This window comes from Ursus maritimus, unplaced genomic scaffold (assembly GCF_017311325.1).
Source record: "Ursus maritimus isolate PB19 unplaced genomic scaffold, ASM1731132v1 scaffold_1, whole genome shotgun sequence".
Classification (NCBI taxonomy): Eukaryota; Metazoa; Chordata; class Mammalia; order Carnivora; family Ursidae; genus Ursus; species Ursus maritimus.
Window position 1 is genome coordinate 78,512,722 of NW_024423343.1, and position 22,322 is coordinate 78,535,043.

Consider the following 22,322-nt stretch of genomic DNA (forward strand, 5'->3'; position numbering starts at 1 on the left):
CTTTCCTAGCAAAAAACAGTGGCAAACACAGACTCACAAGATGATCTGCCACTAACTCTGCAGTTACACACAGGCGGGTTCCGCCCCCATCCTGCCCAGCAACCCCCTATGCTTGCCCGAGACACTGAAGTCTACGGCAGTGACTGAAATACGTAGTGGACACAACAGTGAACAATCTGAATCTCCAGCTCTCCATATGCCCCTACACACCCCAACCTGCCTATTTCAGTTAAAGGGAAAAAAAAAAAAAAAGGACTTCTACCTTCTAATTCCATCACAATGTTAAAATTTCCAGAATAATCTGTCTGCACTTGGATCTGGAAACCCCTCTTCAACGCCTCACCCACAACCCACCCACCCAGTGTGTGTCAGCTCTCTGAGATATTTTCTTTGAGTAGAACAAACCTAAGAGAATGTTTTTTTGGGGAAAAAAAGAAACAGTAGTCACGAAAGAAGCCTGTAAGACTCCATTTTAGCACAGTGCTTCTTCGGGAGACCTCTATTTCTGGCTCTGAAGAAGCAGAGCATGAAGATCAGTTGGCCCCCCCAAAAATGCAAATATTTGCCAGAGGTGACTTTTAACCCCAAGTCAATTATAAAACTCACATAGGCGAGAACGACATTTTTCATTTAATCAAAAGCAGTCTGAGCCACAAAGTGTCAGACGCTGTCCTCTCAACCTCAAACACGGCTACCAGAGAGAGTTACAGCAACAGACAGAGCAATATCTCATTGGAAATAGATTAAGGCAACCTTGCAAATAGTCACTTGACCACACTAAGCACACCTATCAGCCAAGTGACGGGGTCAGGCCGGGAGCTGTGTCAGGCAATGAGAAAACATGACTCATTCACACAGGTTGGTGCAAGGCAGGACCAAGCTCTGCCATCATCCCCTCCTTCCCCAGTGTCCCAGTATACCGGCTTTCCCAGGAAAAGGAAAACACATTCATGCCCCATTCTTCCTCACCGTTCTTCCTCACCGTTCTTCCTTACCATTCTTCCTCACCGTTCTTCCTTACCATTTCTCCATCTGTTTAGCTCTAACTCCAGATGCTGGATAACATTCTTCAGAGTCTTGTTTTTCTCTTTCTCTTTTTCGTATTTCTTCTTCCATTCTTCCGCTGTCAGTTCCAGGTTCACAGAGACTGTATTCTTGATGGTCTTAGCCCTGGGGTCAAAAACAGAAGGGAAAAATTCTGAGAGTAGCTATTAACATTAGCTAAATCATGAACACAATTAAGCCTCAAATGCTTTCACATCTGAAGACTGGGACTGCGGAAGCCGAGGGACCCTGGGACCTACCACCTCCTCGCTGTGTTACTGGCACCATTGCCCCAAAGGCTAAAACTCACTGTTCCCTTTTCCCCTTTCCCTCCTGTCAGTATAAATGCCAAGGCTTTTCCCTCAAACTGTCTCCCAGGGCCACCTCTTTCTCTGTTCCCCCTGCCACCATCTTAGTCGATGTTCTCAGCCCTGACTTACAGCGATGGTCTTTCTCAAGTATTCTGCATCCTCCTCTAAGCATCTCGCATGGCCCTGCCAGGTTCATCTTCCTAAGTAAGTTTCCTTTCTATCTTAACATTTATGAAACACCGGGGATACACCGAGACAACGGAGATAAAGTCTACAGCCTTGTAAACCTACAGTTTCTCATACCAATAAACCACAGACTGAAGTAATGCAATCAGTTGTTTCTGTTACTCACATTTGGTACCTAGAATCATCCCCGATGCATTGAACACATGTCAACACGTTTCCTAGGACAGGCGGGTCACTTAATGGCTTCAGACCAGCCAGGTGAAACCAAGGCTCCCCACTGAGCCCATGCGCCCGCCCCCCCAATCACAGGCAGTTGTCACCATGTAGGAAGAGAGAGCCCACTACTCTCAGTTCACCCCACGTTTCAAAGAAAGTTAGCACTTTAATATTTTTATTTGTATCTCCCAGTTTCAAACAATTTTCCAAAATAATGTGTGGGGCAAACAAACATGTCTGAGGGCCACCATTTTTTCACTCCCAGATAAGAGATGGAGTGACTTTCTAGGGCATATGGCCGGGGGTGGAGGGTGTGATGCCACAGTGGATGTCTGGACAGTTACTCAAGGGAGCAAGTGATGAGGGCAAGGGCAGTGGCAGCTCTAGCTGACACCAAAGACAAAAGACGTGATTCATCTAGTTACCTACAGAAATGAACACACAAGCAGACTTGCCCAACTAAAAAGGAAACTGACCACGACAGAATCCCACTTATTATTTACTTCTTAAGAAGGCGAAAACTTCATTTAAAAATGGGATATCCTGTTTTATTTGCTCTTCACTCTTCCATTTTAAACTCCCACAAGCTCTTGTACTGTCATATTTGCCAGCATTATCTGATGTGTGATTCAGGTTAATTACTGTTGTCATGAAACGACATTTTGGACATGATTTCTATTTCAGTGAGCGAAATTCCCCAGCCCCCACCAGGGCTACAGATGTCATTCCAAAAATTAATTCTTAAAGCAGACAACTAAATAACCCAACTGTCAAAAGAGGAGTGAAATGATTTCAACGTGAGACTCTGCTTAAGAATTAGTAAAATTCTCCCTTGTTCTCTGTAGCTGGAGGCCTCTGTCCCCAGAAGTGCTTCAAGTCTAATTTTTCAAATAGCAGCAATTTTCTTACTACTTCCAGTCCGTGCCAGCTTGACACTCTCACCTCGCCTTCTAACAGCCGCAGGTGGCACGGCTGCCCCTTGGGACTGGCACGGACACGGCAGCGTGCATTATCACCTTAGTAAGTCAGAAAGTGGCACATAACCTATGGCTAAAATGCTTGTGGACATTTAAGGGTGCACTTTGGGGCTACTAGTCTTTTTACACCATAAAGAGTCTCTTGATGATTTCCAAGGATACCACAAAGAGAAGGATAAAGCCTTCATGCTATACTCAGGCAGGTTTAGCCAGAAGTAGTGCTGTGAGCAGACCCAGCAAGGTATCACTGGTATAACTGGTCCGCATTCTCGAAGTTCTTTTAAGCTGTCCAGAAAATTCTTTTTCTTCCACTTTCATGGTGATCAAGTTCCTGGCAGGAAATAGATGGCCCATTCAAATTGCATAATTTGGGAAGAGTTTACTGAAGATATGGGAAGGGCGCTGGGGGGTCATCACCATGTGTAGACTGAAGGGGGCACAGAGACAGGGAGCTATAAGAAGGTGGCTGCCCACTGGCATCCGTAACAGCCTTTAGTCTGGGGACACAGCCAACCCAAAGTGACCCTGGAGGGAAAGAGCCAAGAACTATACCCTGACCTCACTTTCTTCTCTTCTCTGATCCCCTGTCCATGTTCCTTTCTATTGGCAGAACCTAACTTGAAGCCAGAGACAAGACAGCACTTGTCCAAAGAGGTCACGGTCCCAGGGCCCAGAGCAGAGCAGAGATGGTACAGAAATGACCCACAGGAGCATTTGGAAGATATAAAACCCACCTCTCATTCGGAACTCAGAACAATGGTGGGAAAGCCTGTCTCAAGCTACTGCCCTAGACTTCATTTTAGTCCCAAATGGGACAGAACATCATGCCTTTCCATCCACTAAATGTAGAATACGAAGAAACCAGCCAACACTGATTGGAAAAGATGTCAATCCTCCTCAGAACTGTTCTATAGATTTTAAATAATCTCAAATAAAATCCCAGGAGGTTTTGCATGGGTGTTTAAAAATTGACAACCTAATTCTAAAATTTGTAAGAGAAATGCAAAAAGGCCAAGAATAGCAAAAAAAACTTTGAAAAACAAAGTTAGTGGATAGAATATCAACACTTATTACACAATCACAGTAATTAAAAGTGACCGAATAGTCCAGAAACTTTAGAATAGAAACAGAATGGCGGCACCTGGGTGGTGCATTTGATTAAACATCCAACTCTTGATTTTGGCTCAGGTCAGGATCTCAGGATCATGGGCTGGAGCCCTGTGTCCAGCTCCAAGTTCTGTGCTGAGTCTGCTTGGATTCTCTTTCCCTTTCCCTCTGCCCCTCCCCACCCCCGCCATCATGTGCACTCACTTGCGTGCTCTCCCTCTCTCTAAAATAAATAAATAAATCTTAAAAAAAAAAAAAAAGAATAGAAACAGAACGGATCGCCTAGAAACAGACGCTAACCTACAAAATCATCTGATTTATGACAAGGTGCCCATACACATAGTGGGAAAGGATGGATGGTCCTTTCAATATACGGTGCTGGGGAGGGAAGGGGTATGTGTGACCTTTATCCACTTCCCCAATACCTTATAAAAATTATATTCTGGATTGTACACATAAATGTGAAAGGTAAAACAATAAAGCCCCTAGAACAAAACAAGAGAATATCTTTAAGACTTTGTGATAGATAAAGATTTCTTAAATAGGACGTAAAAGTAAAGATAAATTTGACTTCATCAAAATTAAAAAAAAAAAAACCTCTCTTCATTAAAAGTCACCATCAAAACACTTAAAACATAAGCTACAAAGAGGGAAATGATATACACAATACATGTATCTGATAAAGCACTTGCCCAAAATAACTGCTATAAATCAATGAGAAAAAAGCAGACTACTAGTGTAAAAACTGGGCAATGATTTGAATAGGCATATACAAAAGAAGTATCAATAAATACCCCCCAAAAGGGCACCTAACGTCATCAGCCATCAGGGAAATGTAAAATAAAATAACGATACCTTCATCCAACGGAATGGCTAGAAATTTTGAACTGATAATCTCAAGTGTTGGTGAGAATGTGCAGAGATTATAACACTCAGGTGCTACTAGAGGGAGTATAAATTATTCCAATCATTTTGGAAAACTCTTCAGTACTATCTGCTAAAGCTGAATATCTCATATCTATGAGCTAGCAATTCCACTCCTAGATACATAACCAACAGAAATGAAGACAAATGTTCACCTAAAGACATGATAACCAATGGCCTAGTAACTTCATTTATAATAGCCCCCAAATGAAAACAATCTAAATATCCATCAACAGTAGAAAAGATACAATATATGCTATAGTCATAGAAAGAAATATAACTATGAAAAATGAAACTACTACTACGCTTAACAATGTAGTCAATTTTAAAGATACAATGTTGCATACAAGAAGCCAGACACAAAACAGTAGTGTATGTTATTATTTACATAAAGTTCAAAGACAGGCACTAGTAATCTATGTTGACTTAAGTCAGGATGACACTTACCCTTGAGAGTTGGGTATTGATGGGGAGGGTACAACAGGGAGGCTTCTAGGATGCTGGGTGATGGTTCTGTGTGTATTTGTAAAAATTTATTGAGTTGCACACTTGAGTTTATGGATTTTATTAAATGTATGTTATAATCAACAAAACAAAAACAAAAACAAAAAAAAGTTAAGAAAAATAAAGTGATATAGAAAGAAATCAAGTCAGAATCAAGAATTTCTAGAACATGGAATAAACCAGAGTCACTAAGAAAGATACCTGAATCTCTGTGTCTGGAGTTATTCCTTCTAAATAGAACATTCTATCTAGGATGTTGAAACCAACCTTGCAATGTGGAATAAAGAGTATCTCAGTCTCTCAATCCCATAAGAGACTGAGAGTAAAAAGATGTTGGGCATCTATAATTTCATTTGCTCTTTACCATGAACTTCAGAAAAATTTACAGACTAGAGGAGCCTAATCATTAGGTCCTATCTAATTGAGCCACTCATAATTCCCTTTCCTCCTGTGTAAACGCTCAGCTCATTGCCATCAGGGTGGGTTGGGTAGTGGTCTCCACTGGTTTTTTGCCTTGTACACTTTAGAGCACATCCAAGTATCTTCCAACTTTCATATTCTTTGCTCTTTTATTTTGGTTTTCCATATGCTTGCTAGCTATAATCACACTAAACAGCATTACATCTGGACTCCGTTCAAATACAGTGAATCAACATGGATCCTGAGCATTCAAGGACCGCCTTATAGACACAATTCAGGGACTCGTGAGCACATACACATGCATTTACTCTTCAACCCAGTTGCCGAAAGAATTTCAAGTAGTTTACAAGGAAGCAAAACCAACGGGACAGCAAATAGAAATGCTCTTAAGGCGGTTTTTCTGATTTTGCCTATCTGAAGCTATATAGCAATCGCAATACCACCCAGCCCTACAGTTCTGGGATATTACCTCCCCCATATAGGAAAACTGCAGCAGCCTTACTCTAGCCATAAATTTACCGCTCACTCATCATCTTCATACATGAATCTCACTGTGACAACATTTGGTTAATCCCAGTGTGACCTGATCACTCCCAAAGGAACGGAGAAGTGTCTTGAGTCTTCATTCCCAAACACTCTCAGGTTTTTCAACCAGAGCCCCCAAGCTGTATATAGAAATAAATGCCTATTCCAGAAGTTATATCCATAGCCGACACTGAGCAAAATCCTAACCAAGGCTACTTGGGGGAAGACCTTAATCAACGTCAGGTATATACCCTAATGGCAAGTCCCGCTCAGCACTAATGAGCCAAATCTTTAGGGTACGGTCATCAGGGTTTCTGTTTTGCAGTTTTTCTTTGTTTCTGTTTGCTTCAGAGAGTCAAGCACTACTTAAATAATATATGATCCAGACTTGCCCCAGATACAACATCTTCCTCTCCCCACAGGAAGGGAACCAGGACCCAGTTTTTAAAAGATCTCGATGCTAATGAATGTTAACCACCTTTGGAAAAGAGTGTTAACTGGGGCGCCTGGGTGGTTCAGGCAGTTAAGCATCTGCCTCCAGCTCAGGTAATAATCTCAGAGCCCTATGTCAGCCTCCCCTACTCAACGGGGAGTCTGCTTCTTCCTTCCCTCTGCCCCTCCCCGCTCCTGTTCTCTCTCTCTCTCTCGCTCTCAAATAAATAAATAAAATCTTTAAAAAAAGAAAGAAAAAAAATGTTAACCACCAGACCAAGCACAGCAAAGAGCAAAGGCCACAGTACCTCTTCCACCGAGATGGCCATAGGAAGACAGAAAACGATTCTTTTAGACATATTTCACTGAGGAGTGAAAGGAAGACTCTGCCGCCTTGGCCTCGAGCATTCTATTTCCTGCTCACAACCTCTAGGTCTCTCTGTCACTGAATTTGCAGTTTACATGTTCGGAAGCATATGTCCAGACATCTAGGACTGCTGACCACGTCCATCTCTACCACTGAGGTTAAGGTCCCATGCGTGGCAACTCTACAGGCATTCTCAGAATTTGGCACTTAAATCAAGCCCTTGTTGAAGAGGGGATGTCCTAGAACTATTTGGTTCACATCACTCTGCATGATAAATCCCATCCCTACCCAATTCCTCAATAATTGCCTATACTTGTACTTTCAGACCATAGTTCTAAATCATTTACATGCTACATATCACCAGAATTTCTTCTAATTACTTTGGCCTCCCTGGAAGAGCCAGAAAGACGTTTGTTCTTGGTATCTTCCTACCTTTGTTTTCAGCATTTTCCTTCCATTATACCTTACATCTCTGTATTTATCACATGACTGTGGGGACCGGAAAGTCTGAAAGCCACAGGGCAGTTGACCTAAAGTCAACTGATGGTAGATGTCAACCTCATCTACAGAAAGCTTCATAGCAACACCTAGATTAGTGTTTGATTAAATAATTGAGTACTACAGCCTAGCCAAGCTGACACATAAAACCATCACAGCTTCTAATGTGTTCTGAGTCCTAGTTCCCACATAAAACACCTAACCTTCTTCTGGAAACACGACTGATGCAAAGTGCCTTCCTATTTCCTGGTGAGGCCATTTTCCTTGCTTGTGAGTGGGGGGTATAAGGAATGAAAAATTAAAAGCTCTAAATTTTGTTCCTTTGAAAAGCTGTAGTCTCCTGAGAAACACTGAGAAATGACAGATTTGGATGAGGATTTGGCACCTGGTTATACCTCCATCACCCACAGTTTATCTCCCTCCAAGAGCAAAAATTAACCTTATTGGTGTTTCAGCAACAGGCACTGCAACAGGGGGTGATTTGAGTTTTTTTCCATTTTATGTCAAAAGTATAGCCAAGGGTCTCCCTTGGCCCAAGTGCTCACTCTTACCCTTGCAGATAACTTGTTATCATGCTCTGGTGACATGAGTGTTGCATACACACCACTCAGGACTAACTCAGCTTCCACAAAACTGAACAAGAGGGGGCACAATTAAAAAAAAAAAAAAAAAAGTGCATCTCAGAAAAAGAAGAATGTTACTTTCCCCAAATTACCAAGTCTCCTTCTACATACAACATACAAATAAAGCCTTTGAATTATTCATGCTAGATCAATCAAAACTCTTGGTGTCAAAGATATGCTGATTCAGGCCTACTCCAAACTGATCGGTCTGCCCCCAGGGGGCCCTGTTTCCCTCATTACTCCCCCATCAAGGTACATTAAATAAGCTTCCAAGATAATTGAGTGATTCGAGTTCATACTTCAAAAACTTACAAATATCCTTTTCAAATAGTGCTATGAAAGTACTTTGGAAGAGTAATTAAAGACTAAAAAATAAAATGCTGGAAGCCAAAAGGAAAAAAAAATCAATGAAAATGCTCTAATTTGAGTATCTTATCCCTTAAAAGCAGGAAGTGTTCTGTTTTCCCACAGTTCAGCTTTTTGACTGTGGGCTGCCTAGAAATTCAAGTGTCCCCTCCTTAATTAGATTAAAAGCTCTTTGAGAACACAGAAAATGGCTTCTACTTCTTACTAGTACAATCCCGGGCACTCAAAGGACCAAAGGACACAGGTCTGACCAAATAGAAGAGCCAGAATTCATCACTGAAACCAAGAAATAGACCGTGTGCATTTTTTTCCTTTTAATTCCAGTACTTAATCTAGAATCCTAAAGAGTGTTGACTTGGTAGGCTGCCCTCGGGCATTTGTAGACTCCATCATGTTTCTCCTGCTTCAAAGGCCATACTATTGTTTTATTCAGAGCGTCAATAGAGTAAAATAGCCCAGCAACAAACATGGACTTGCTTCATGTCCTTGAAAGAACCACATAGGAATAAAGAAGGAACCTCATACAGCCCTAAGGTCTGGCCACCCCTGCAACAAGAGCATAATGAACACTCGTTACACTGAATTTGAGATGTGCCCAGCAGTCTTTTCTGAGTTCAAAGTGCTTAATCTCATTAGCTATCAGATACCACGTCTAACTGATGTTCAGACTCTGTCTGCTGTGTAATTGGGTTCAATGCATATATTTAACAATAAAGCAGGTATGGGTCCCATAGAGAAGTTAGATGTCCTTGAAGAATCCATTAACTAACTCAGGGATACAGGGAGAGGAACAAAACCTCACACCTTTCTAATTATAGGGCGGAAAACACACTAGATCTAAACCAGACTTCTGGACATAATGGTGTCACAGTTCAACACCTACCCTAATGTTCTAAGGAATCCTGAACAATAAGCATTTGATTCATCCATTCATTCATTGGATAAGCATTGATTGAATGAACCTCTACTGTATACTAGTTGTGCTGGATGCTTGCTGGGATGACTGACGTGGGTGATAAACCCAGTCCCTGCCCTCATGAAACCTAGTATTCAGATGACTTTCTGATGAAAGATGGCAGACAGGGCACCTGGGTGGCTCAGTCAGTGAAGCGTCTGTCTTCAGCTCTGGTCATGATCCCAGGCTCCTGGGATCAAGTTCCATATCTGGCTCCCTGCTCAGCGGGGAGCCTGCTTCTCCCTCTCCCTCTGTCCCTGCTTGTGCTCTCTCTCACTCTCACTCTCTCTGTCAAATAAATAAAATCTTAAGAAAAAAAAAAAAAAAGATGGCAAACCAAACTATTCCAGTTGAAAAGATCAGTGATATTTTATTTTTATTTCCTGGAATCCCAAATTAGCATCAGTATTTCTCTAGTCTTTAATTCCAGAAACTTACTTCTCACTCTACCTCACTCAGTCTGGCCCCTTCTCCCTGAGTCTATTCCATACATTCCGTTCCATTCCGTGCAGTCCCATCCATTCTGTGACCTTCCCAGATGGCACACTGTTGAAGATGGAGGCAAAGGGAAACCTGCAACCACTGAACACCTATCACATGTCAGCCCGTCCCTGTGCTAAGTCAAAACTGAAGCAACTCATTAATCCTCCCAACAATTCTCAGAGGTAGGCATTTGAGTTCTCCCTACAGACGAGGACAGAGAGGCTCAGAGAGAAGTAAACAAGAGAGAGGAATGGATCAGTAACAGAACTTGGCTTCAAAACTGGAGTTACTGACCCAGAGGCCCGTGTTCATCGAGGATCCTGATCAAACAGCCCGCAGAGAAGAGGCTGTGGGTCAAATACTACAGCCCCATCCTACCTCATCCTACACGTTTAGTCATTTACTGGCTATGTGGGCTCGGGTGCGGCACCTCACGGCTCTGAGTCCAAGCCTCAATGTCATCCTCTGTACACAGGTGAGATAAGAAGTGCTATGAGGATTTGACGTTCCTGGCACGTGCCGGGCCCTAGATAGAGATCATGACGATGCTGACGACTGCCTCCCTAAGGTCAGAAGGAAGAAGATAATCATTTGGACTTATGCTGAGACTCTTCCTATAGACAGCTGCAAGTGCCCACGCACAGCAGCAACCTTGAGACAGATAGCCCATGCCCCAGGACAGCTCTGGCTGGCAACGATTCAGATTATTTTTGCAAGTCAGAAATTTTTTTAAAAGAAATGTTTCCTCCATAAATGCATTTGGTGCTGATTTGGTCAAACATGTCTTCGGAGAAAAATGGTAAAGCTTAAGATGAAGAAACCAGGAAAGACAGGGCAGGCAAGGTGATCGCCATCGTATTCTGTGCTTCCCATAAGCAGATGCTGGTTTCTAGGTGTCCCACGACCCTTGAGAAAAGTAGGCGTTATCCTCCTGGAATCCACTGACCTAAGCATTTCACTATTCAAGGAAGTGATCTGAGAAGTAAAGGACCCAAATCCAGTTTAAAAAGATAGATTAGTTCCACAATATTTCAACGTAATTATTATTTATTTAGACATCCCACAGGTGCCATGACTGCGTAATTCTATGTTCTGCTGTGGGCTCAGGAAATGACTGGGGTTTAATGCAGTTTAAACAAGGCCTAACAATTTCCCATGTGGCATGCCCACCCCCATCTGTCCTTTCTCTTGGCATCTTAAACTATTTCTCAGGCATGACCACACAACACACTCCTGGAAGGAAGGCAGGGAGAGAGCTTTGTGCATCCATCTACAAATAAGGCAGGTGAAGCCCACAGAGAACTGGTGGCTTGTCTAAAGACTGCACAACTGTTCAGAATTGAAGGGCACGGATGGCACTGAAACCTACATGCTGAACTGGCACCGAGGGGCCATGGCTGAAGGAGGTGGGCACTGGGCAGCAGGTGGGGCTGGGCAGGAAGGGCAGGAAGGTCCACACTAACGCACGCACGTGAATGTTGTCTCAGGATTACCACACTGTCCTGCTGCCCACCTGTTAGTTCTCAGAGATCCTGGAAATCTCATTCAGACATTTCAAAGGTGGGAAGATAGCTGCCACCGCGCCCTCTCCTGAGGAAACACTGTGTACCTCCCACTCCCAGGGTTCCTATAAGGATTTCCTTTGCCACTTTTGTATTTATGCAACTACTCTATATTCATCCAAGCTTCTGGTTTTTCTATTAGCAACTCTGTAATGGCTCCCAAATATTGGAGTTAAAGGTAGCTATCAGTCTCGAGCTGTACGCACTTGAAATCCTGTGAACCTGGGAGTGAAACTTAATTCCATGAAGAACAAAAGCAATACTCCACTGAAGAACCAGCAGTCATATCTATAATAAGTTTAAGCATTTTTAAGAAAAATATCATACCTCCGATTAGCATATATCTGTGAATTCTTTTAAGACATAATTATTCTTTTGGCCTCAGTGAACGATGCCTCAAATTTACACACAACCCCTGCTCAGTGCAATTTCATAACAGACTGACTGCCCCTCCCTCTACTTCCTCGCTGACACTAGCCCCTCACCACTCACTCCCAATATGGAAGACCTAGCTCAGAGCATGGGAGCGAGAGATCACACCCACCTTTGCCCAAACATCAGTGTTGACTTGGTCTCAGCCTCATTGAAGACAGAGGGAGAACAGCAAATAACGATGGTGGTTCTACAGTTCCCACCCAGAGAGTCCTGAAGAATCCGAGTCATCTTGCTGTCCCGGTATGGCACGTGTGTTTTCTATTTAAGAAAAGAAAAAGGATTGGCTACTACAGCCATCGCCCATTCAAAAAGAAAGCACAAGCAAGTTAGCGATGGGGACACTGGGCTTAGAAACATGTGTAAAATAAGAATTTGTTGCCAGGTCTTTGGATTTGGCCAAAGTTTAGAGTGCCCAGTCTGGCACCTGGGTCGGAGGAAATTAGCATCACCATTCATACATTTTAATGCACTAGATCTCCCAGCAAGTAGGATGTCTACAGCCAGGATTGCCTCTGTTCCTTTCTAAAGAAAAATAAACTAATCTCTGGGATACGTGGGAAAGAGACTATACAGACCCAAAAAGTAACTTCTCATAATATCATTTAATAGATGGGGACAGGATCACTTACTGTCCCTTCTGCCAAGGCAGAGATCACGTTTCCAAGAGCAGACAAAGATTTATTGATATTTTTGGCTTCATCGAGAACAGCTCCCTCGGCACCAGTCTTGCTGACCTACCAGAGAGAAGAGAGAGCAGTGAGCTGCACAGGACAGCAAAAGCACAGAGTAGAAAATTCCAATTCACAGGAGGGCATAGGGCTGGGGATTGAGGGAGGCGGATGTGAGTCCTCCTGGAACGCAAGAAAAAATAAAAGTAAGTAAGAATCACGGTGATCAAACTTTCCCTTGTGCCTGAGGCTGGGGATTTGTTCTGTCTTGTTGTCATTTTCCTCTCAATTAGGTTTTAGGGGAATGGCTGAAATGCCCCCAGTGGCGGAGCTGCAGATGCGTCCCTGGGGTACATCCATCCTGGGAAACCAGGCTCCACAAGCACTGTCGCTACAGGAAAGCTGGGGCCCTGCAAGCCTGAGCCACAGCCTCCTCACTGGAGAGAGCCCAGGGCGAAGCCTGAAGCGAAAACACTGTCCTGGCCACGATGAATGGACATACTGGGAGACTGTACATTATGAGCTCTGACTTCAGGCAAAGGACAAGAGGTGGTGGGAGGTTGTCCAGACTCTCTGTTCCCTGCCTTACTGACTCCCATTGCAAGGAAAAGGGGAACGACCGTCCAAAAGGACAGACACTTGGGGGCATCAAAGTCAGAAGGTGCATGTTACATTGTGGACTTGTCTTTTCTCCTCTGCAGCCAGAGGGACCACATACAGCTCCTCCTCCGCTGTGTTATTCCTGGCAATTTCCTGCTGAGAGCATCTGCTCTAGGTAGAGAGCAGTTTACAGATGCTAGGGAGAAAGGGAAGCCAACGTGCTCCCTGGCTCGGCTGGCTGGACAAACAATGCAGGAGGAGCAGCAGCTCTCTGAAGACAGGAAAGCAGGGAAATGATCGCAAACTGCGCCAAGACTGACGGCCACGAGGAATAAAGAAAGGAGAGACTCCAAGTGATAGAAACGAATGCATGTCCAGGGGGCAGTGTTTTCAAACACGATACTCATCCCTCTGAGAACTGTGTGTGTACAGACCCCACTGCTGACAGAGAAATAATACAGCTGATGGGTCACCAATAAGAACAGCCTCTTCACACAGAGTTGTTTAAGGTGCTTTCATATCTGAGCATCTTAATTCCATGAAATAGGCAAGACAGGTACAACTGCCTTCCATTTACAGACAAAGAAACTTCGAGCTCCAGAGATGTCAAACTGCCATCTCAAAGCAAGAACGTCATTTAGGGGAGTTGGGGATTAAAGCCCAGGGTTCGTTCTCATAGATCACACTGACACATTCATGTGGACACATCTAGGGCAAAGGTACACAGATGCGAGCAAAAGAAACAAGGTAGAGGACCGCAACTTTAAAATGCCCCACAAATACCATGAGCAATAACCACCGACACTGTGCAGAGGACAGGCCTCCACGCTCACCTGCCAGCATGAAGCTGTTTCCAGCCGCATGTAACGTAGGCACCAAATACGCATCTCTGTGCTCAAAAGGGAAAGCGCAAATTCGGGAAGAACAAAGGGGCCACCGGGCTCTTTCTCCAGACCCACATAGCTGCTGTGGCAGCAAAACGCAGCCTGGTTGCCAGTGTTCAGTCTAGAACTAAACGGTGCTGCTCCACGTTCCGTTCTGGTGCATGCTGTTTAAAGGCACGAGCTGTACTGGTAAAACTTTAGATTCCCAACCAGGTAATTGTCCAGGAATATCCAGATGACTTTCCGCTCATGGCTTTAAGATGCGTACAGGAGAACATTTCAAGTAGCCATTACTTACATGGATGTTCGTGGCCATAACCTGGCGTCTAGCAACGCAGAGGTGGCGTGCGGTAAGTGGGATCAATTACACAGTACAGGAGACTGGCCGAGCTTCAGGGCTGGGCCTCTGGGGACAGTCTGCACAATGTCAGCGACGACGGAGGCCACATGGTATTGTGCACAGGCACTTGCTCTGTGAGGTCACCCGAGGGGAGCAGTGCCCCAGACAGGGTGTGGCAGCAGGAAGCTCTGGCGGTGCTATGGAGGTGAGGCTAGGAGGGGGCAGGTAGGAGGTTCTGGGAGCCTGTTTGGTCTAGAGTATGGCCTCAGCCAGTGCCTAGGAGAGCATGGGACAGATGCCAAAATAGAGCCCCAGTGAAATCAGAGAAGGAACAGGGCTTTTGGCCAAACCCCTGGCTACCGGCCTCGTGGCCTGAAGGAAGTGAGGTTACCCCACGTGAGGCCCCGTCAGACCACACCCATTGCAGAGAGAAGCAGGGAATGCAGGGACAGCCCCAGGTTCCAGATCTTCTCTCAGCAAACAAACCTGCAGGGGCAGGACTGCCACGGTCCAATGGCAAAGTCCGTTTCTGGCCTATCTGTATGGGGTGCAACACAGGGATCTTCCCTTTCCATGGAAGGTCATGTCCCTCCCCCATTTGCACAACAGCCTCTGCCAGGCTAAGCTCACACCAACACTTGCCTAATGTCATCACTGGGGCCTATTAAGCATTAATCTGAGTTGGCATTCAAAGCACCTCCTGTGATGTGAATAGGAGACTTCAGGACCAGAAAAGAGGGCAGGGAAATGAAGGTGAAGTTTAATAGCATCTTGGCACAATACCAGAAACTTTAAAAGCTTTTTAAAACCAGGGAATAGAAAGGGTATAAATATTATACCATTGCACACTAAAGCAAATAACAGGGAAAATTATAGATAATACAAATAAGGAACCAATTACCTTTTCGCTCCCAGCCAAATCAACTAGATAAAGCTTCCCACTGAGCTTTTTTTCAGTCTCTACATTCTCTTGTTTAATATTAATCAGGAAGATACTGTGACTTCTAGAGCTGTGTTCATTCATGTCTGAAAAGGAAAATAGTTTACTGCTCTGCAAAGAATAAGAAGTTTAGGTAGCAAGCCTCTCATCTAAAAAGCACAACAAATCATGCTTAATAGCTCCATTTTTTAAAGTAAGTCCAGCCAATTTTAAAAAGTATCTGAGACCACTGTTTCTCTTAAAAAACAATGAAAGATTTAAAGTATCTTCACACAGCAAAGAAATTAAGAATCTTAGAGGATCGTTGAAGATAACAGATTCTCTAGCTTTGCCTGAAGCTCCCAAGTTCCAACATCCCACTCCAGCCAGATCCTCGGCCTCACAGAGATCACAGCTGGGGCACCTGGGTAGCTCAGTGGGTTAAGCGTCTACCTTTGGCTCAGGTCATGATCCCAGGGTCCTCAGATCCAGCCCTGCGTTGGGCTCCCTGCTCAGTGGGGAGTCTGCTTCTCCCTCTCCCTCTGCCACCCCCCGTTTGTGCTCTCTCACTTGTGCTCTCTCTCAAATAAATAAATAAAATCTTAAAAAAAAAAAAAAAAACACAAAGAGCCCCCAGCTCCTCCTCCCCACCTTTAGTCCCTCAGCCTTTATTATTGTGGTTAGTACCCAGTGTATTCCATCTTTGTCACGTGTGTATGCCTTGCTTTAGCCGTAAGATCACAAGCTTTCTTAAGGAAGGATTATGACCTTAAGATTTAAGACTTCTTTTTTCCCTTGAATACAGTTCTATAACCCATACTAGGCACATGGAAGATCTCAAAGATTAAATATGCTTCATTAGTACCGAGTACTAGAAATAGAAATCTTTTTGGACCCTAGTCTCTGTTAACTAGGCAGGCAGAGATCCCAGGGATGGTCTTATCCAACCCCCACTAGCAATCATTTTTTAAAACCAACCTTCCAGGCACCCTCATCCAAGATGGCTGAAGACTAACTCTGGACCTCAACATGGTGAGTTGTGGATGCAGGGACTCAGAGGAATATTAGTCTCTTATCCGGTATGTGGAAAACAACAAGAATGCAGACAATGATTGGTTCCAACTGGAGTCCAACAAGGAAGGGACTCAGTGGTTTGGTAAATGCTGGTACATCCATGATCTCCTCAACTATGAGTCTGATATCGCGTTTGACATTCCTATCACATGTCCTACTACTGCTCCAGAAATTACAGCCCCTGAACTCAATGGAAAAACAGCGAATATGTACGCAAATGGCGAAATATGCCTGACTGATCACTTTAAGCCTTGTGGGCCAGGAACGTGCCCAAGTTTGGACTAGCTCATCTCATGGCTCTGCGGCTGGCTTCATGGCTGGTAGTGGAAATCCCCAATCTGATTCAGAAAGGTGTGATCTGGCGTAAAGAGAAATGCAACCAAGGAAGGATCAAGCCGCTGAGGCAAGACGGAAGGACTTGTGTTAGGCCATGTTCCTGTTTTCTGTGCATCAGTCTTACTCATCCAACTGCCCCCTCATACCCTTTCACCCATAACTGTTACTAAGTAGCTGCATCAGGCATTGCTAAAAAAATAAACAATAATATTGCTACTGAATCTCTAAGACTACACAGGGAGGGTAAAGACTGGGACTTTGGGAAACCAAAAGGCAGTTTATATCTCTTCCCTTCCCCAGGTGCAGTGATGTGAGATCCAGGAAGGATAGGAGGTGCTGAAAGTGGGTACATAGTCTTTTTGGTTTCCGGAGATAACTCGTGAATAAAAAGCTATTTCTTCTGGTGGCCAAAAAACAAAAAAAAACCCCAAAAACAAAAAACAAAACAAAACAAAAAAAACTTTCCAGAATATGTGCGGAAAAAAGTTAAAAGATTCCACAAAAATCATGTTGGAATTAATAAATGAATTCAGCAAAGTTGCAGGATACAAAAGCAATACGTAAAAATCAATTGCATTTCTGTATACTAACAATAAACAATCTGAAAAGAAAATAATTCCATTTAAAATATCTACAAAAAGAGGGACGCCTGGGTGGCTCAGTATGTTAAACATCTGACTCTTGATTTGGCTCAGGTCATATCAGGGTCTTAAGATTGAGCCTGGCGTCAGGCCCATACTAGGCACAGACCCTGCTTGGGATTCTCTCTCTGCCCATCCCCCAACTCATGCACTCTCTCCCCCTCTCTCTAAAATAAATTAAAATAAAATAAAATAAAATAAAATATCAACAAAAAGAGTAAGCTGCTTAGGAGTAAACTTAACCAAGGAAGTAAAAGACATGTACATTAAAAACTACAAAATGAGGGGCGCCTGGCTGGCTCGGTCAGTAGAATATGTGACTCTTGATCTCACGGTTATAAGTTCAAGCCCCTCAATGGGTGTAGATTACTTTAAAAAAAAATAAAATCTTCTAAAAAATTTTAAAAAGAATAAAAACTACAAAATTTAAGAAGACACAATATAAATGGAAAGATATTCCTTGTCTATGGATCGGAAGACTTCACATAGTGAAAATGTCAATACTACCAAAAACAATCTGTTATCAAGACCCCACTCATGTTTTTTGCAGAAAGAGAAAAGTCAATCCTAAAATTCATATGGAATCTCAAGGAACCCCAATTAGCCAAAACAATCTTGAAAAAGAACAAAATTAGAGGTCTCATACTTACTGATCTCAAAACTTACTACGAAGCCCCTGTAATCAAACAGTGTGGCATTGACATAAAGCAAACATGGAAACAGACCAATGAGAGCCCAGAAATAAGCCCTCATGTAAAATGGTAGAATAATTTTCAACAAGAGTGTCAAGACCATTTGATGGGGAAACAACAGCCTCTTCACCAAACTGAAAAATGGATATCTACGTGCAAAAAAAAAAATGAAGTTGGACTCTTACCTAGGCCATATACTAACTCAAAAACAATCAAAAACCTAAATGTAAAAGCTGAAACTATAAAACCTAGGAGAAAATATAGGGGAAAAGCTTCATAACACTGGATTTGTCAAAGATTTCTTGGAAATAATACCAAAACCACAAGCAACAACAATAAAAAACAGATACACTAGACTTTATCAAAATTAAAAAATTTTATGCATGAAAGAACAGCATCGACAGAATGAAAAGGCAACCCACAGAATGAGAGAAAATATCTTCAAATCATATATCTGATATGGAATTGAGATCCAAAATATACGAAGAACTCCTATATATATACGAAGAACTCCTATAAATCAACAACAAAACCCAATTATAAAATGAGCAAAGGACCTGAACAGAAATTTCTTCAAAGACGATGTACAAATGGCCAATAAGCACATGAAAAAATCACCATTAGTCATTAGCGAAATGCAAATCAAAATCACAATGACATAACACTTCACACCCATTAGTATGGCTAGTAAAAACAAAAATAGAAACTAAGAAGCACTGGCAAAGATGTGAATAAATTGAAACTCTCGCACACTCTTATTGGTGGGAATGTAAAACGGTGGGCAACTACAATGGAAAACAATGTGGCAGTTCCTAAAAAATTAAAAGTAGGGTTGACATATGATCCAGCAATTCCACTTCTGTATATATACCCAAAAGAACTGAAAACAGAAACTTCAGCAGATATTTATACCTCCATGTTCATGGAAGCATTATTCACAATAGCCAGAAGGGGGAAGAACACAAGTATCTACGTGTCTGTCTGTGGATGAATGAACAAACAGTGTAGTAGATACCTACTAGAGAATATTACTCAGCATTTTAAAAAGAAAGGAAATTCTGACATATGCTACAACATGGATGAACCTTTTAGACATTATGCTACGTGAAACAAGCCAGTTACAAGAGGACTTCTATCACTCCACTTACATGAGGTACCTAGATTTGTCCAATTCACTGGGACACAAAGTAGTATCGTGGTTACCAGGTTTAGGAGGAGGAAGTATGGGGAGCTACTGTTTAATGGCCATGGGGTTTAACTTTGGGATGATTAAATTCTAGAAACAAGCAGTGGTGACAGTTGCACAACATTGTGAATGGACTTAATGCCACTGAATTGTACCCTTAAAAATGGTTAAAATGGTTAAGTTCTATGTATGCGTAATTTTAAAAACCACCTTACCAGAACGATAAGAAAATGTTCTGCACCTACAGTTCTGAACCAAGGGGCCAAGATGGATTGTCAAGTACCCCGTGAAAAATTCACAACTAACAACTGCTTAAGAAATCAAATAAATAACTTCTTTATAAGTGAGAGACACTGTTACTATAAGAATATCAGTCTTACGTTCTTTCAAGTGTATGTGGAAGCAGAAGAGGAAGATGTGGAATTTAGCCCACGCTGTATACATGTCTAGGCTCACCTATGAAATCTGCCGTGTGTGTGGATATCACCTGATAGGATGTCGGGGTAGAGAAAAGGTAGAGAATTACAGTTCTGGGTGACAGAATCACAGAGCTTTGGGTGGAAGAGACTTAGAGAGGCTAGACCAGTCAACCACCTGATGCCTCCGTCTCTTGTATAGCACACAGGGAACCCTGCCCCTTCGGGTAGCAGGCTTTCCTTGGGGCAGCTCTCAGGAGCAGAAAGTTCTTGTGATCGGTCAAAACCTGCCTCCTCGTAGCTTCAACTATCCTGGGTGGCCTGCATATGCCGCTCACACAAAGCAAACCGACTCTCTTAACGTCAGCACCTTGAAATATTACATTGTCCCTACGTTCTCCTCAGAGTTCTTCTTTCTTCCAAGCTAGAAATCCCTAGTTCTTTCAACTCCTCTTCCTATGAACTCACTCTGGTTTTTCCAAATCCCTTGGAAGGAGACAGACAGCCCAAAGATGGGGGCTGGAACCTCTGCTGCCCTAACAACACAGGACCTGCTTCCCGGAGACGTGCGCACGCCGAGAAGGCACTGCAAGGTAAAAAAGCCGGCCTGAATGTGTTTGTTAACTCGGCAAGTGAGGTGTCAAAGGGTTTCAAAGCTCCCACCTCTGCTTTCTGAGCTCCTCCTTGCTTTTCTTTTCCTTTTCTACACAGGGCAGAAATCTAACGGGGTTTCTTTCCACACATAGGACTGGCATATAAAATCTGTTGGCTTGCATTTTTTTAACCTGAACAATAATGTGGTTGAAATACATTTAGAAGCTGACTTTAACCCCCTTTCCTTGGCTGATTGCTGGTTTTCCCCAGTGTCCAGATACAGGGGGCTACCAGGGCCCAGCGAGCCTCACCCAGTATTCCCGAGCGTTCCCTGCAAGGCAGAAGGCATGCTTCCCACAACCTGCTTAGACACTCTCATCCTGCGCACTCCCGTATATTTGCTTCTGAGCCACTGCTTTACAACCGCCTTCCCCAGCATTATTTCCCTTGGGCCTCATGAGCCAGCCCTCCCGGTGGGTGGGCAGACATTTGTATCCCAAGTGATGGGAGGAAACAGCACCCCACGCTTACTTGTGACAGCCACGTGTCGGTTTGCTTTGCCCTCATCTATCACATCCATGACCTCCTCGGGGCTTGACACGAACCGCTCGGTACACCCCTGGAAAAGAGTCAGATCAGGTTTGCCAGTAGAAACTGGAAAGCAACTCTATTTGAAGACAGCTAAACATTCTCCCATTTCTCCTCGAGAGGTGCAGAGTAAGAGAAAGGCTGCGAGGTTGGCCCAACAGCTCTTCCTCCTTGCTCATGGCTTGAATTCTACATCAAAGAGAAGTCTGAGCAAACCCTAGGAAACCCAGAAGTAAACTATAAAAGAAATGCCAGCATTTTCTTTGATTGCTAAGAACCTGTGCATACTCAACAGCCGTAGAAACAGAAAATAAAGAAAACCAGTGACAGAAAAAGAAATGGATGGAATTTTGCTTTGCCTTTCATGCTAGCCACCAACTTTAATTAAACACTTTGAAGTGCTAGGCATAATGCTCTGATACGCTTCCTGTCACTGCAAAGTATAAACAATTATCTCCACTATCAAAGCCTCTTTACATGTGAATAATAAATATCTGTTCACTTCTCCACTTTTCACCTCACGTGATCAGACATCTGTGATACATTCACACAGAGATAAGACTGAAGAAATTAAATGTCTAGTTTTTAACCAGATGGATATTAAATATAAGGCACATGATGAAACACCTACATACACTCTATAGGTAATATTCTGGGCATATTTCGTAACTCTTAATGATGACAGTGACAGGAGAGAAGTCAATTGCCTCAGCAAGTCTTCCTCATACCTTTACGTACGGGACTCTGTTTTTATCTTCATGAACGGCCAAGTTCGTCTTGGATACTGATAATAATGACGGCATACAGAGGAGAAAAGAAAAGTTAAAGATTCTGTATTGGAGGAAAAAGAGAAACTGTCACCAAAGATAGGCAAATCTAATCTCTTTGTCAAACGCAAGTTTAAGCCTTGGCTGAGAATAAGCAGATAGCGTAAAGGCAATAAAACATCTCTATAAATTTTCATTAATTCCTTAGGCAGAAGAGCTGTGAATCACTTCAACCTCCCTGGACCTTAATTAAAGAACAAATAGAGGACAAGCATTCGGGTTACTCACCATCGAGTAAGTCCCTGATTTTGTCCAAGTAGATCTCAAAATAGGAAACCTAATTAAAAACAAATTGAGTTTGAAACAGAAACGCCATGCTGTATTTGAAAAATATCATTATTAGAACTTATAAAAGCCTTTGTCATGCACAGCTAAGAAGAGCAAGAAGAGGGGGCAGGAAGCAAGGATTCAGAGGCCTGCAGCACAGAGCCCCAGCCGACTCTCCCGTGCTCTCCTGCTTCCTGCTACGTGAGCCTGCGCCGTGGGCCCCTGCCTGGGGTGGACCCCCCTCCCCGACGTGGTACAGCCCCGGTGGTCTCGATTCAGGTGCTCCTTACATTGTGTACCGGATAGCCACTTAACGGGAGGACTCTACCCTTCACCCTTGATGAGCACCAAGAAA

At 43.2% G+C, this 22,322-nt stretch overlaps 1 protein-coding gene across 1 annotated transcript in view; it reads right to left on the minus strand.

The window, feature by feature from the left end:
- Window positions 1-22,322, minus strand: part of KIF5C (kinesin family member 5C) — a 148,912-nt gene that overhangs the window by 56,818 nt on the left and 69,772 nt on the right. The window contains exons 5-11 of the mRNA XM_040645119.1: window positions 21,929-21,977; window positions 21,602-21,657; window positions 20,817-20,904; window positions 15,329-15,453; window positions 12,565-12,669; window positions 12,045-12,193; window positions 1,022-1,170 (exon numbers count right to left, since the gene is read on the minus strand). Of these exons, the coding sequence (XP_040501053.1) occupies window positions 1,022-1,170; window positions 12,045-12,193; window positions 12,565-12,669; window positions 15,329-15,453; window positions 20,817-20,904; window positions 21,602-21,657; window positions 21,929-21,977 (721 nt within the window). The remainder of the gene's footprint in view (window positions 1-1,021; window positions 1,171-12,044; window positions 12,194-12,564; window positions 12,670-15,328; window positions 15,454-20,816; window positions 20,905-21,601; window positions 21,658-21,928; window positions 21,978-22,322) is intronic.